Consider the following 15,485-nt stretch of genomic DNA (forward strand, 5'->3'; position numbering starts at 1 on the left):
ATGAAATGATCATGTCATTCTGCTCAGCTGGCGGGCTGCAGGGTTCTCTGTATTTAATCACACAATGCAGATCTTCCTTTGGCTATAACATTTCAAATTTTACTGCCAATTTCTGTCTAATAGGGTTAGCAGTGGGGGTGATGGCTACCCTAGCAGCCACTGTAAGACGTGGGGACTAAACTATGAAAAGGAGCCCCCAAACCCCACCACAATCAGAGCAGCCCCACGCCGTCTCCTCAAGGACCCTGTACTCCGCCAGGGGAGGTTTGCCAGCCAGTTGCCGAAACAGTGAGTGTGGGGAGATTCTGGAGGCTCCAGTCCCCATGGGAACAGCACTGCATGCAAAACAGAGCCCACACAAAGGGCCTGAGCTAGAAAGAGAGGCACCAACCCCTGCCAAAGGTTCTCAGAGTTCCCACAGTGAGTCTCAGAAAGGGAGAGTTTTATGTTTTGTTTGTTTCTGAAAACACATAGTGAGGGTGTTATAAGGAGAGCCACCTGTGTGCATAAAGCATAGCAAAGTCGTGCCCCTCCCTTCTGTGGAATGTCTCCTGTGGCCGTTGGACCCTGCTGCCCTAAAGTAGCCTCCTCACTGGACAGAAGAATCTATCTCCTTGACCTAATGATGTAATATTAACCTTGCAATCCCAGGCCAGGTGGGGCTAACATTGCGTGGCCTTGCACAGATGAATGATAACGGTGCCCATGCTGTTTAAGAGTGTAGCTGTCACCAAGGTTTCTGTCCCCTCTACAGTGTCAGGACCAAACAGTGACATCCTGCCTGAGCTCTTTCCCTCGCTAAGGTTTCCCCGAGCAGAAGCCCTACCCCTTACTGAACCTGCATGGCAGAGGTGGCTGATGCTGGGACCAAGGAAGTCACTGCAGACAAGAACAGTGCTTCTCAAAGTGAAGGACCACCTGCAGCGCCTGCTAAACAGGCTATTCCTGATCCCCTCACAAGCCTTCCTTGACCTCCTAGGCCCTGCAAGGTGACTGAGAGCAAAGCATCTGGCCCAGCCCTGGCACCTCTTGGCTGTGGGGCCTCAGAATCCTCTCAGAGACCACTACCAATTTTTGAAGCAATAATTTAGATGACACTCTTAGAACTGTGCACGGCATGTAGTAAATACTGTCAGCTATCTTTTAAGCAAATATCCCAGATTCATGCAAAACTTGAGAATCACTGCCCCTGGGAATTGATTAAAAGCTTTCAGCAAGGGCTCTTGCCCAGCGTTTTTAGAGCCTGAATAAAGTGGAAAACAAAACCCAACGTAATCACTTCACTGCTGTTCCTGGCATTGCATAAAAAGCACTGTGGGCTGTGTCTGTCTTCTCAGGCCCTTCTCAGCAGGATGGGCCAGGCCCTGGTGCTGAGTGCTCAGTGCCTCTGAATGCAATGGCTCCAGGGAAGGCTTCTGGGGCGTCGGGTGGATGGGGGCAGGCCCTCAGCCCCTTTGTGGAGGTTACCCCGGCATCCACCACACTAATCCATTTCCACTAAACTCTCGATGACACTGCTCTGTGAGTCTTCTGGAAATAATACAGGAAAAGAAGACTTTGGCAAAAGTAAATTATAGCTATACTTCGCCAATATTGCCGGTTCAGTTCCAGACCTCTGCAATCAAGTGAATATCACTATCAAGCGAGTCACAAATTTTTGCTTTCCCAGCACATATGGAGGTTATGTTTACACTATACTGTATGTATTAAGTATTCAATAGCATTATGTGTAAAAAAAAAAGTGCATACCTTAACTTTAAAATACTTTGTTGCAAAAAATGCTGACATGGACACACAAAAGGAGCACATGCTATTAGAAAAATGGTGCCAGTAGACTTGGTCGAGGGAGCATTCAGTTTGTGAAAGACACAATATCTGTGCACTGCAATAAAGCAAGACGCAACACAACAAGGTCTACCTACAAGCCAAAAAAAAAGAAGAGGACTTGAAGTCCTGTTTATTTCCCTGTGTGGGATCAGCTTACGCCTGCATCCTTTCTGACTTAACTAGTGAAACACTTCATGCATGAACAGGATGGAGGCTGCTTCCCGGCAGAATCACTGCCCTGAGGATGAACGGCCTCCTGGGACCAAAACCCACAGGCCAGGGCTCTGGGAGAGACCAGGCAGGCAGTTCCATTCCTCTCTGTGGCACAACCTGTGGTTGCTGATGACTTTTTGAGTCCGGGGCAGGGGGTCTTTGGATAGCCTCCACTCCATGGCTTCTGGAACAATCCTTGGAAAATGGCACAGCTTATGCCAAGACCTGCATTAACACAGATCATGTCATTTTTACTCTCCTACCCACTGCATCAGTGAACAAAGGAAATTAATTTCCCTTCAGAAATAGGGAGTCAAGAATGATGTAATTGCCGTAACAATCAATTCTGAAAAGGTTTTATTTCAGTGAAGAAGTGCTCATAGGCCTGTGCTCGGGCACACGGGCACAGACCTGGCTGCTTGTGTCTGCGCTGGCTTTGCAGTGCCTCTTCCTTCTCCTGGGCACTTGTGTTACTTAGAACTTCCCAAAGCTTCTCCATCAGCTGTTAACTCTCATGGCCAGATTCAGCCCACACAACCCTCAGGCTCATCAGGAGAGTTCTGTGCACCCAGATGGGAGCCTTCTCCGTTTTGGAAGCCTGTTCTCCCCACCTCTGTGTGTGGCAGGAACATTTCTGAAAAGCCCCTTCAATGGGCATCAAAGCCAGCTCTCATCACTTGGGGAGAAGACTGCATTTTGTCACCAAATTGACCCTGAGTCAAGTCTCCGGGTGGTAGAGGATTGTGAGCCAGACAGCTTCATTCAGAGAGAGCCAATGCCTGATCAAAACAAGCCACACGAGCCACGGGTGCCACCACAAAAATTTGGGAAATGCCCCTCGTGTGCAAACAGCACCTCCCTTTCTGCTGTTGAAAGCCCTCCCAGTGACGACCGGGCAGATCCTTCAACAGCACTAAGCTTAAAGCTCTATGCCCAAGTGTCCTCTGCAGGAGGGTAAGGCTAGCATGCCCCTGGGGTTGCAATGGACGCTTCTGTACTTTCCAGTCATTTGACTCCCCTGAGTAAATTAGGCATTAACTGACAGCTGGGGACACCAGGTGCTTAACAGTTCCCCTATAGGTCAACTCGGAAAACGTGGACGATCCAAAGGCTCTGTGCAGCCCGAGTCAGTGAGACAAAGCACCAGTCTGGTCTGGAAGGTGGAAGACCTGAGTGCCAGTGGCAGCTTTGAATGTTTTCTAGAACACTCCATCCCCCGAGCCCACCTCGATGAACAGCCCCAGACACCTCCACACCTGGGCCCACAGCACCCATTGTGCTTTATTATGTTTCCTTGATTTTCTCTGTCTCTCCACCTAGACTTTAAGCTCCCTAAGGGCAGGGCTTGTGTTGTTTTTCTCTGTGTCCCTAACACCTGATATGAAGCCTGGCACACAGCAGGGCCCTTTGATAGGGCACGTGTGTGTGTAACAGGGTGTCAAAGAGAATTTCAGCCTGTGACACGAAGAGACACTTGCTCTCTTATTCCAAAGGAGGCGTCAAGCAGAGTGCAGAGCTTACAGAAGCCTTCCTTGGCCTGCAGGGAGCTTATGAATTGGCCAGTAGACTAAAGATTGAAAGAGGGTTTGGACAGAATGTAGTGGGGATGAGGCCGTCCTAAAGGGGAAGGTGGGGATCCCCCCTCACCTCCAGCCTTGTGAACAGGCCAGCACTGCTCAGCCTGGACTCACCCCATGACTTCAGTCTCTGAGTGGTTCTGGGAAGCATCTCCATCTGGGGTACACAGATGGCAGGCAGGTTCTGACACTTGGAAATGCTCAGCACAGGTGCTGATGGGGCATCTGGGCACACAGGGTAGGGGAGCTGTGGCTTGGTACATGGCTGGACTGTCAGTTGTTTTCACAGCAAAGCTGAGTGTTGCTAAAGGACCAAACAAGAAAAAGAGAATTGGTGTAGGGTTGTTTTAGATCCAATGTTACAGAGCTGCCTGGGGGGGCAGGAGGGAGGGTGAAGGGACCTTGGCAGAGAAACTTGAAGAAATAGCCCGAAAGGCCAGACCTGAGAGGGTAGCGAGAAGCAGGAGTGATGTGCATGGCCTCCATCATGGAAGACTCAGGGTCGGGGGATGTCCAGGGATGGGCGAAATGACAGGGAGTCTTCCAAAAACCCATGAAAACATCCACAGGAGGAAAGCCAGGTTTGAGTATTCAGGGAGTGGGATGCAGCTAATAGGAAGCTGTCCTGCCTCATAGCCTCTTCTGTCTTCCCCTGTTCTCCATTCTGGATGGTTTGGAAAACCCATCTAGCAAGTTAGGAAGAGTGGAGGTGGAAGGAGTGGTGGAGAGAGAGTAGAAGCCAACTGATCCCCCTTCTTCACCCACAAAAGGCCCACACTAGAGAAGGGCACAAGCCACAGGTACAACGAGGGCAAGAGTTTTGACTGTTTCTTGGACTGGGGCCTCTAATGATCGATGAGAGGACCTTGCCTTGCACACAGTGACATGGAGGGCCAGGGGGTAGTCCCAGGTGTTTGTCCAAGACAGGGGAAGATCTAGCCACACTCCAAAACTGAAAGGGGTAGTGGCCACAGAAATGCAGTTGCTTTGTGATTATGTTTTCATTCCTTGAGCTTGTTCAACAGAATGGTTACATGTGAATGAATGTTGAGGAGACATCTAAACTCACTTTCAATTCTAAAGCTCAGTAATACTTTTGGGTAGCTACATGCTGACATGGGTCACCCATTCTAGACCTTGAATTCCAAATTATCTTCAAAGGCTGCTCACCTGCCCTACTCCAACCCCCAGGTCGTCTGGAAGTATAAGACAAGCTCAAGTCATCTACCAGTCAGCATGCAATCTTCTTTGGCCCCATGCCCAGTGCAACCACAGGAGGGAATCTCTCATGAGTTCAGGGCATGGTTCTTGGCCCTGCAAGTTTCTCAGGCTCCAGAGAATTTGAGAAGTCTAGAAGTTTCCCTGGTTTCCCAGTAGTTATAGTCTTATGGAAGCCCTGAATCTGAGGACCAGGTGTGACCAGTGACCTGAGCTCACCCTGGGAATTCCCTCAGAGCTTCCAAGTGACCACTCTGCCAAAGAAGGTGGGTGATCCGTTTGTAGTCCAAGCTCCCCAGCAGCATTCACGGCCTGCAGAGAATGCAGGGATTGGTCCTGGCCCTTCCCCTCAGCCAGCTGGGAGCCTTGGTGGCAGCCCCAGCTCCCCTGAGCTCCATTTCCTCATGTAGTCTGTCATTCTTAATCAAGGCTACACAGCAGAATAACCCAGGGAACTTTCCAAAACAATGCCTGTGCTTGGAGCCCAGCCTAGGGGATGAGGGTCCATTGGTCAGTGGGGAGGCGCAGGCACCTGCCCTCTTGGAAGTCCCATTAGAGATTCTCCCATACATCCCCACTTTGGTGCTGTGTAATGAAATGACATGTCAGATCCAAACTGCCCATCAGTTTAGTCTTGCATATCATTATCTCCAACTCCCAGACACCCTTAAAGACTCCAGAGGAAAAGACAAAGGTAGAGTAACAGGACCCGCAAGTGTCGGAGGCCCCGTGCTACCCTCAAACCAAGCAGTGAAGCCCATGATCATCCCGGAGACTTGATAAAGTATGAAGTGTAGCATTTACAAGGGTGGATTCTACTGTCAGACTTGATAACTCCAGCCTTGGGCAAGTAACGTAACCACTGTGTGCCTCAGTTTCTTTATTTGTAGATGGAAAACTCTGGTACCAGCCTAGAGTTGTAGGGTACTACATAGGGTTGTAATTGTGGTGAGTTCATGCACATAAACTGTTCAGAGAAGTGCCCGTCCTACCATGTGGTGAGTGTTCAGTAAGTGCTGGCTATTATCGTGCTTATTCTTGTCATCATTATCATTCCCCAAAGAGCACTCTGGTCAGTGTCAGCAGGGAGTGGGGAAATGCAGGATATAGAAAATATGTCCTCAGCCAGCTGTGGTGGCTCACGCCTGTAATCCCAACACTTTGGGAGGCCGAGGTGGGTGGATCACAAGGTCAGGAGTTTGAGACCAGCCTGGCCAACATGGTAAAACCCTATCTCTACTAAAATAAAAAAATTAGCTGGGCATGGTGGTGCGCACCTGTAATACCAGCTACTCAGTAGGCTGAGGGAGGAAAATTTCTTGAACTTGGGAGGTGGAGGTTGCAGTGAGCCAAGATCACGCCATCCCACTCCAGCATGGGCAATAGAGTGAGACTTTGTCTCAAAAAGAAAGGAAAGGAGAGGAGAGGAGAGGAAAGGAAGAAAGGAGGGAGAAAGGGAAGGAAATATGTCCTCCCCTTGCTAGATGCACCCATTTCCTCAAGCACAGGGATGTCAGTGGAGTTTATACCACTTTTATAAAACTGACATTTTAAACTCATGTATCCCTGTTCTCTGACCCCGTGACTGCAGTCAGCATTGCCAGCACCGTGCCTTGGCTGTCATAGGCTGCCTACCAAGGATATGAGTGTTCACAAAGGCAACTTTGCAGAGAGAGAGAAAATACAATTCTGCACAAGAAACCAGCACAATCATATCGAGCACAAAATAGAAAAGAAAACCTTGATTTCATTGTTCACGTACTTTGTACAGATTTTGAGGCAGTAGTAGGGATTATAGAGTGGCTGGTCCTGAGAACCATGAGTCCATCTTTTTCTCAAAACTGTTGTGGCCTTCAGTTGGGTTGCCCTGGCTCTGATGGGTTTGTGACGGGACCTCACTGGGAAGAGCAGTTCCTCTGAGGTGCCACCAAACCTTGGAGTTATGATACTATTTAAGTGCTTGCTTTCTGCAAAGAAGTTCATCTGGGTGCCCCAAAGAGCAGGGCTTACTGATAATGTTCATGTAGAATGGATTCCCTCGCCCTGCCAGGCACACAGGAAGTACCAACCACTAGCATTTTTCCCTCCCCTCAGAGGTCGGCCATCTTGTTTAACAGAACTCTCCTCACCTTTCCTGGAGAAGAAAGCATTTCCCATGCTGCACTGCGTCCACAGTGGCCCCGGCCGGTCTGCCTGTGTCAGGGCCATCTCAGGGGTCTGAGGAGCCCTTGCCAGTGGAAGGGCACATCCTCCACACCTAGGACTAGCCCCCAAGACCACCTGACAACTCTTCCTTTCTGGAACCTTCATTGAATTTGAAGGTGTCACTGTGTTGGGAAAATCATGGAAACACCTTGAAATTGTGTTTACAAGACATTGCAATTTAACTCATGTCTATGGATAAAGAACTATGAGCCTCTTCCTATTTAAAAACAAAAGAATATCCTGAATAAATATAGTCAGTGTCTAATATAATATGAATAAGTAGACTGAGGAGCTCTATTGGTTCTTTCTGGTGTAATAAGAAGTAACTCAATGAATTCCATATGCTCTTTGCAGGAGACACTGAAGAGGAAAATTCATCAAGACTCCCATCCAAATACTATAGCCATAACAAGTTACTTCAGGACAATCTGAGAGTTTGGGAAATTATTTTGTTTCCCTTCAGTTGTTTAAAGGACATTTTTTACTAAGCCAGAACTCTGTGGTCTCTTGTCATTGTCTCAGGTCAATATGACAGAGAGGTTTAACTGGCAAGGCACCTCTTCTTAACTGCTAGTGGCCTGAATCCAGCTCATTAGAAGCTTTCCCCTGCGAGCAGCGGCAGCCTGTGGATTGGGCCATGGCTGGGGTGGGGCAGGTGGAGTGGGCATTTGGGCGATGTCTGTGTGAATCCTGGCAGAAACAAGCCACTTGCCTGTGGAGGGTTTAAAGGTCAGTCTTCTAGTGATCAGCTCTTGCTTTTCTCCCAAGCAGGATCTATACCACCAGTCCTATGACTGTGTCTGCGTCATGTTTGCCTCCATTCCGGATTTCAAAGAATTTTATACAGAATCCGATGTGAACAAGGAGGGCTTGGAATGCCTTCGGCTCCTGAACGAGATCATCGCTGACTTTGATGATGTAGGTACTGAGAGTTGCCCTTGAAGGGCAGGAGTACCCCCAGTCTCACACCTGCGCACTTGAAGTTACTTCGGGATAGCGGCCTATTCCAAAAAACTTTTCCCTTGGCATAATTTCTGGCAGGTGGAATTAAAGGCTTTTGCTTTATTTAGGTCTCTGACTAACCTGAGGTAGACAAATATGTTGTATTTTTGAAGTTGGTATGACTGCTAGGAACAGCTACCAAAATCTGTTAAATCAAATGTGTATCCAGTGTGCTAGTGGATTCTCTGCTAAGGCTTGAATTCCAGGTAAAATACTTGCCCATCCCTTTCCACATAAAAAGATAATGAGTTATAATAGATTATTGCTATGTCTGTTCCTACTTCAATGCCTTTGTCAGATATCAACTTGCACTCTGCATGGATGACATTTTATTGTTGAAAATACAATCTGTATGGGGGGGATAATACAACATACTTTAGAAGGGACAGAGTGTCTGTTTTAGAATTCGAAATAGGTGTCATTTTTCAACTTTCTACATAGAGAATAATGTGTTCTATTTCCCAGTAAGAACAAACGCCCCTCTGGTTTAAGGATATTGCAGCCACACTATTCTTATCACTATCTTGCAAAATAGAAGAAAATTGACATCTGTCCAGGAGCATATGTTAATGATGATTCATGGAATTCTGAAATACAGTGATGAGATTACATAACACGGTGGTTTCAGGCAAACCTCCTAAATGTCTTGTGGGCCCTGTGCATTTTCTCTCACCACCATCATCATTGTGAGGTCGATGCTAGAGATTCATGGTGACGTCATGGCCGCCAGCAGTTACCACTGTGGTCCTGGGTGCGTCATGACAAACAGCGGCTGGGGGTCTCAGCTGCTCCTCAGTGAAGTAAACATTCCCCAGTACTAACGGGTGAATGACAGTGGATATGTGGATAGGTGATACAGGGATTTGCTCATCTGTCTTAAATTATTTGATATGTAATCCTGGAGGAATCTCCCTGAAATCCAGAGTTCCAAGGAAGGGGCAAGAAAATGCTCTTGGTCTCCGGTCAGCGCCATTTGAACCTTGCCCTCCCGAGCAGGTACAGACCTTCCAGGGCGTCCTTCATGCGCAAGTCCATTCCTCTTCCTTCCTACAGCTTCCATTCTTATCCCTAGCTTTCCTCCATCCCAGCTGAAAGCCTAAATCAGCAGATTAAGGAAGAGTCAAGTGGGACGCTGATAACTAATTCCAAGACAAGAAATAGTAGAGCTCGGGCCAGCTGTGATGGCTGGTACCTGTCATCCCAGCACTTTAGGAGGCCAAGGTGGGAGGATCGCTGGAGCCCAGGAGTTTGAGATCAGCCTGGGCTGCATAGGGAGACCCTGTCTCTGCAAAAAAAAGAAAAATTTAATTAGCTGCACATGGTAATGTATGCCTGTGATCTCGGCTACTCGGGAGTCTGAAGCAGGAGGTTCACTTGAGCCTGGAAGATGGAGGCTGCACTGAGCTATGATCACACCACTGCACTCCAGCTGGGGTGACAGAGCAAGACTCTGTTTCAAATATATATATATTATATATATATATTTATATATTTTATATATGTATATATCTTTATATATATTTTATATATATTTATATATTTTATATATGTATATATCTTTATATATATATCATATGGCTCCTCTTCTGTCTTGCAAACAGCAGCCTTCTCACTTCTCTTAGGCCTCCCATGGAGGGGAGAAAGAGAGAGAGAGAGCTGGTTTCTCTTCCTAATATATATATTAGGGCTAGGGCTGATAACAACCATTCTAGATCTTATTCCATCCACCTCAAGCACTCAGAGGGCAAAAGCCAATCCTCAGCACTAATAATTGATCATAAATCATTCTGACCATGCAAGAAAGAGCTCACTCACCGAATCATAATTTTAAATTTATGCCTTTCAAATGCATAGTCAGGAAATTTATTTCAAGCCCATTGTCATTTGCATCATAATTCATCTTGGTTCCTTCACCAGCAAAGTTTGAATGGTAATTCATGTTCCTTGGAAGTAAATCATTATGCTGTACTTTCCTCCAAGGACATGCGCTGTTTGAAATACATGAAGTTTTCATTCCTGGAAAAGCTCAGGGCCCCAAGGTGCATACACAGGGGTTGAAACAAGTCATAGCATCACTGTGAACCAGCATTTGAGAATGTCTCTATAAAGTCCTCAGCTTCAGGTCAGCATCCAGCTGAGTAACTGGATGGTTGTCATTGCTTCACAGCTTCTTTCCAAGCCAAAATTCAGTGGAGTTGAAAAGATTAAGACCATTGGCAGCACATACATGGCAGCAACAGGTCTGAGCGCTGTGCCCAGCCAGGAGCACGCCCAGGTAAGATGTGTTGAACACTTAATGGCACAGGTGAGCCTCAGCCCCACCCCAGGACCAAAACAGCCATGAAATGCCCCAAGAACTGTGTATTATGTACAACCTAAAGCTCAGGGTCAAGGTTCTATGAGAGAAGATGAAAATTCCAGACTTAGCACCAGAGGATCTGTTCACAGAACTCCTGCTGCTGCCCAACAGGAGAAGAAAAACCAATCAGTATCTGCTTGTTAATACAGATAAATATACAATGAAGTAGAAGATGAAAGCTAGTTATTTAAAAGAGACTCAGTAAGGATGTTTCCAGGTCTTTTGATGTGAAAGAATGTAGTCAAGGCCGTGTGTGGTGGCTCATGTCTGTAATCCCAGCGCTTTGGGAGGCTGAGGCGGGTGGATCTCTTCAGCTCAGGAGTTCGAGACCAACCTGAACAACATAGTGAAACCCCATCTTTACCAAAAATACAAAAAACTTAGCCAGATGTGGTAGCATGCCCCTGTGGTCCCTGTTACTCGGGAGACTGAGATGGGAGGATGATTGAGCCCGGGAGGTGGAGGTTGCAGTGAACTGAGATCGCACCACTACACTTCAGCCTGTGTGACAGAGTGACACCCCATCTAAAAAATGAGTTAAAATAAAATAATGTGGTCAAAAAACAAGTTGGCCACATGGAAATTTCATTGAAAAGGTCATTTGGGCAAAACTGAATATCTTCAATCAACTAAGGTTTTCAAGATTTTCTTGTGTGTGTGTGTGTGTGTGTGAGAGAGAGAGAGAGAGAGAGAGAGAGAGAGAGAGAGAGAGCATGTACATAGACATGCTTGTGTAACTTGTTGGAATATCAGTAGGGGCCCGTTAAAAAGACCTCGTTTCCCCTCAGGACAGTGGCCTTTGCTGTGGAGCCTGCCCTCTGCTGGGCAGACCACAGAAAAACAGAACACACTTTCTGTGGACAGGCAGGTTCCCAAAGAGCAGAAGGGCTGAGCATGTATGAGTCCCTCTCCCATACCCACCTCCCATGGGAAGAGTGAGAGCGGGGAGAGAGGCAGCAGGCACCATAACAGAGCTCCCTCTTCCAGGAATATCAGGAGAGGGTCCTAGTTTCCCACTTAGCATTCATGCATTCATGGGCAAAGAGTAGAATGTGGATAGACGTCTGACTCAAGAGGGAACCCTAGCATTCTTCCAGTTAATTGGTGTGATATGTATTCCATTGGCTCTCCTCTTCAGGTGGTTGCCCTCAGATTATTATTTTTTAATGAGTATGCATTACTTCAGTAATAAAGAAAATAAAAGAAACAAACAATAAAACAGACCCCAGAAGAACCTAGCCTTTGGATTCTAAGCAACACCTTCTCAAGCCATCATGGAGCCTGTGGCCAAAGGAAAACTGCTGTATCCTCTGCATGGTGCTGTAGATTTTTAATGATTAGGGTTTTTTCCAGAACATTAAAGTGTTAAAAAATTGAAAAAAAAAATGTAAAATCAAGATATTAAAATGTACAACATTCTTTTACTTTTAAATATTATATTTATAATCCAAACCAGAACTAATTACAATTTTGCTTTCCTGGCTTTCATGGAAACAAATATATGCTTCTCCAATACCTTTAATGTTCTGGAAAACATTGACCATTAAAAAAATATAACATTAAAACATGTATAGAGACAGGCATTTTTCTTATTGCCTCAGGCTCTAAGATGCTCAGCACAACACCGTCAGAACCTATCTGTCTTAGTCTGCTTGGCCTGCCAGGCAGAATACCACAGGCTGGGTGGCTTAACCGACAGAAATTTATTTCTCACAGTTCTGAAGGCTGGGAAATTAGGTGTCTGCTGAGGGCCCCTCTTCTGTCTTAAAAACAGTAGCTTTCTCACTTCTCTTAGGCCTCCCATGGAGGGGAGAGAGACAGACAGAGAGAGAGAGAGAGAGTTTCTCTCCACTGTAAAGAAGGCACGAGTTCTGTTGGATCGGAGCCCCACCCTTATCATCTTAGTTGACCATAATTACCTCCTTACAAATCCCTCTCTTCAGTACAGTCACCTGGGAGGTCAGCACTTCAACATATAAACTTTAGGGAGGACACAATCCTGTCCACAGCAGTATCTTTATTTAAAATGTCATGGTTTTAGTTCATCTTGAATTTTTCTGCATTGATTTTGGTTTTTAAAAATATTGCACTAGGATATTATTTCTCATGATTTTTGAGCTTTTTGCACCTTCTGAAGTTTCACCCCTGAGGTGAGTGCCTCACTTACCTCACCCTTATCCAGCTATGACTTGGAGGCTTCTCCAGCTCATCTAGTGAGGGCCGTCAGGAGCACTTCACCTGATCACATCCACTCATCCACTCCAGCCCTTTGCTCTTGGACAGCCAACTACCAATCCTTTGGCAGGGCCTCGGAGTGGGAGATCTTTCGAGGCATTACCAGGTGAAGACCTGTTCCACATTCAGTGTCACTCTACAGCCCATTACTCTACAGCCCAGGGTGCGTGTCTGCCTGTTCTTCCTGACCCGAACTCTGCGTCCATCAGACCCAGTCTCCTGGATCTTCAAGAAAAGTATCCAGGTCTTTTCCTTTCTGCAGCCACACTTTATAGACTAAGAGTTTGTATCCTCTGCCTTTACCTTTCACCTTCTACTTTCTCTCTACAGCTCCACAATCCTGCCTCACCAGTGCCATCAGGAATTCTACTCTCGATGACCAAAAAAAAAACACTTCCAGATTCCAAAATTCCCGTCCAATCACATTCTCTGAGAATTCGCCCTGGGTGATGTCCTGTCTGTGGGTGGCTGTTGCCTTTGCCCAGTAATCCTCCCTTGGCTTTTGAGCCCTTCCATTGTCTAGCCCCAGCTTGTGGTCCCTCTCTGTGGGACATTGTAATATTCTTTCCCCAGCCCCTCTTTGTCAGGGACCTCTCCTAAGACTTTATCCATCCCCTCTGCACGTTTGATCTCCACCAAAACCTCTATCCACTGTCTTGACCATTGGGCAGACTTGGATCACTTCCAGCTTCCTATAGACACTCTGCTTTCTAACACTACTGCCATTTTCTTCTTGTCCTCCCCACTTTGGAAACAGAGCACCAATCCTCTGCCCCAGCCCACTGCCCTGACCCATCCTCTACTTCTCCCTACAGTCTCTACACCAGCCCTCAAACACGCATGTGCTTTTGTGCAGACCAACCTGGGTTCTATCCACATCCTCTCCAGGTATGGTGCACCCATGTCCTGTAGCAGCACCACCTGTGGTGGTTGTTAGAGTGGTTTCCAGGGACAGCCCCAAGCCTACTGTGTCTCTGGGGTGGGTTGGGGACCCCGATTTCCACTAGTTCACCCAGGTGATTCTGACGCTCACAGAAGACGCCCTGCCTGATCAAGGAGCCGTTCAGAATCTCACTCATCACAATGCCAAGGCTCCAACTTTCACAGAAGGCTTTCCTGTGCCCCGACCTGGGGAGCTTTGCCTCACCTGGCTGTCTGGGTCCAGATCGTATTTCCTTTCTTCACTGTTTGCTACCTGTTATTTTCAACTTTCCTGGAAGTATATGTTTCTTAGTCACCATCCAGACTATAGCAGGTGCCATGTCTTATGCAGTGGCCTTCAAAGTCCCCAGCAGGGCCTTTAAGTGATCACCCGTGTTTGTTCAAGGAGTGATTGCACCTGTGCCCACTCCCTCTCCCAGACAGTGTGTGGCTTCCTTCACTCTGTTTTACAATCCTTCCACTTCCAATGCAAACCCTCTGATTTATTTCGCTGACCTTGTTGAACCTTTACTGAATGGCTCCTGAGCCCTTACAACAAGCTTAGGAGGTAAGTAGTAAAACTCTTTGCCCATTTGAAAGTTGGAGAAACTGAGGCATGCCCTAGGGAAAACAAGCAGCTATAGAGTAGGGCTCAGACCTGGGCAATCTGGGTGTATCTGTCTGTCCAGAGCTCCGCACGGCAGCCTCTGGTGCTACCTCCTGTCGTCCTTGGCTCACCTGCCCCTCCACCAGCCCCCACCCTTTCCTGAGCATCCCTGCATCCCTACATTTGTATCTATCCTATTCACTCATCGCTGCTCCCAGCCCTTTAGCAAATCCCTTCCCAGGAGCCCCGTTCCTCCACCTTCAGCTGCCCCAGCAATGAAACTTGACTTCTTAGTTATCCTTGAATGACTTACTGACTTCAAACCCAGCCACTGTTGTTAACACATGACTGTTTTCAGGGTAGAGTTGAAAGAGCATGACTGTCAAATGAAACTGCTCATTAATTAATATTATAGCTAAGTGTTCTGCACTTCTGTTACCTTATGCATGAAATGGTGATCACGCCCGTTGCATGAGGCTGTTGGGAAGACTATATTTAGTATGCAAAATACTTAATCGACTTCATGGGCATAGTAAGGAATAAAAATGCTAACAGTAATAATAATATAGTTGTGGTTGAACCATGTTTTGCATATTGCTACCATTGCTGTCTCAAATAGAACAGAGATAAGGGTTTTAGGACATTGAAATATGATATGTCATCATATCCATGAAGGGAAATTCTGTCAGTACTGTATGTGCTATTTGTGATTACAGCACTTAATTAGATTCTTTACAAGGGCATCCTAGAAATATTTTGAAGTGCAATGAATGTATTCTGAAATGAAAGTTCATTACAATTGATTTGGGGCAAATAACATACCTGATAAATATTCATGCTAATATTAGTTACTTTTATAAGAAATGAATGTCACTTTGACCTTTTGTAACTGGCCCGAAATGGGCTTAAATCTTTGCTTCTCTAGTTATAAACAAAATACTTTCTATTGATTGTTTAGCCAAATCTTTAGTCTGGCAACAAAAGATATTCAGTTTACAAAATATATAGGGTAACCCAAGGATTAATGTCTTTTTCTTAAATCCAAAAAGAGGCAAATTATCAGGGTAATAGCCTTTTGAAATTTAGCCTTTATTTGTAATTACCTCTGCATGTTCTGTTTGCAGTAACAACATACTACCCATGGAGAAACAAGTGCATAGAAGTATATCAGCACCTAGTGAGGCAGGGCTTTTGTGCCTGGCTCTGTTTTGCCTCATTTGTACTTTTTAATGAAATGATCCATTCCAATTTTTTGCTTAAGTCAACAATGTGGCTAAACGGTTGTATTACATGTAAGAACTGATTGTTGTTTTTAGAAGAA

At 46.2% G+C, this 15,485-nt stretch overlaps 1 protein-coding gene across 1 annotated transcript in view; it reads left to right on the forward strand.

The window, feature by feature from the left end:
• ADCY2 (adenylate cyclase 2) overlaps positions 1–15,485 on the forward strand; it is a 423,318-nt gene that overhangs the window by 391,093 nt on the left and 16,740 nt on the right. Inside the window, exons 21-22 of the mRNA XM_025387564.1 lie at positions 7,812–7,958; positions 10,210–10,317. Of these exons, the coding sequence (XP_025243349.1) occupies positions 7,812–7,958; positions 10,210–10,317 (255 nt within the window). The remainder of the gene's footprint in view (positions 1–7,811; positions 7,959–10,209; positions 10,318–15,485) is intronic.

Source organism: Theropithecus gelada, chromosome 6 (assembly GCF_003255815.1).
Source record: "Theropithecus gelada isolate Dixy chromosome 6, Tgel_1.0, whole genome shotgun sequence".
In the NCBI taxonomy this organism is placed as follows: Eukaryota; Metazoa; Chordata; class Mammalia; order Primates; family Cercopithecidae; genus Theropithecus; species Theropithecus gelada.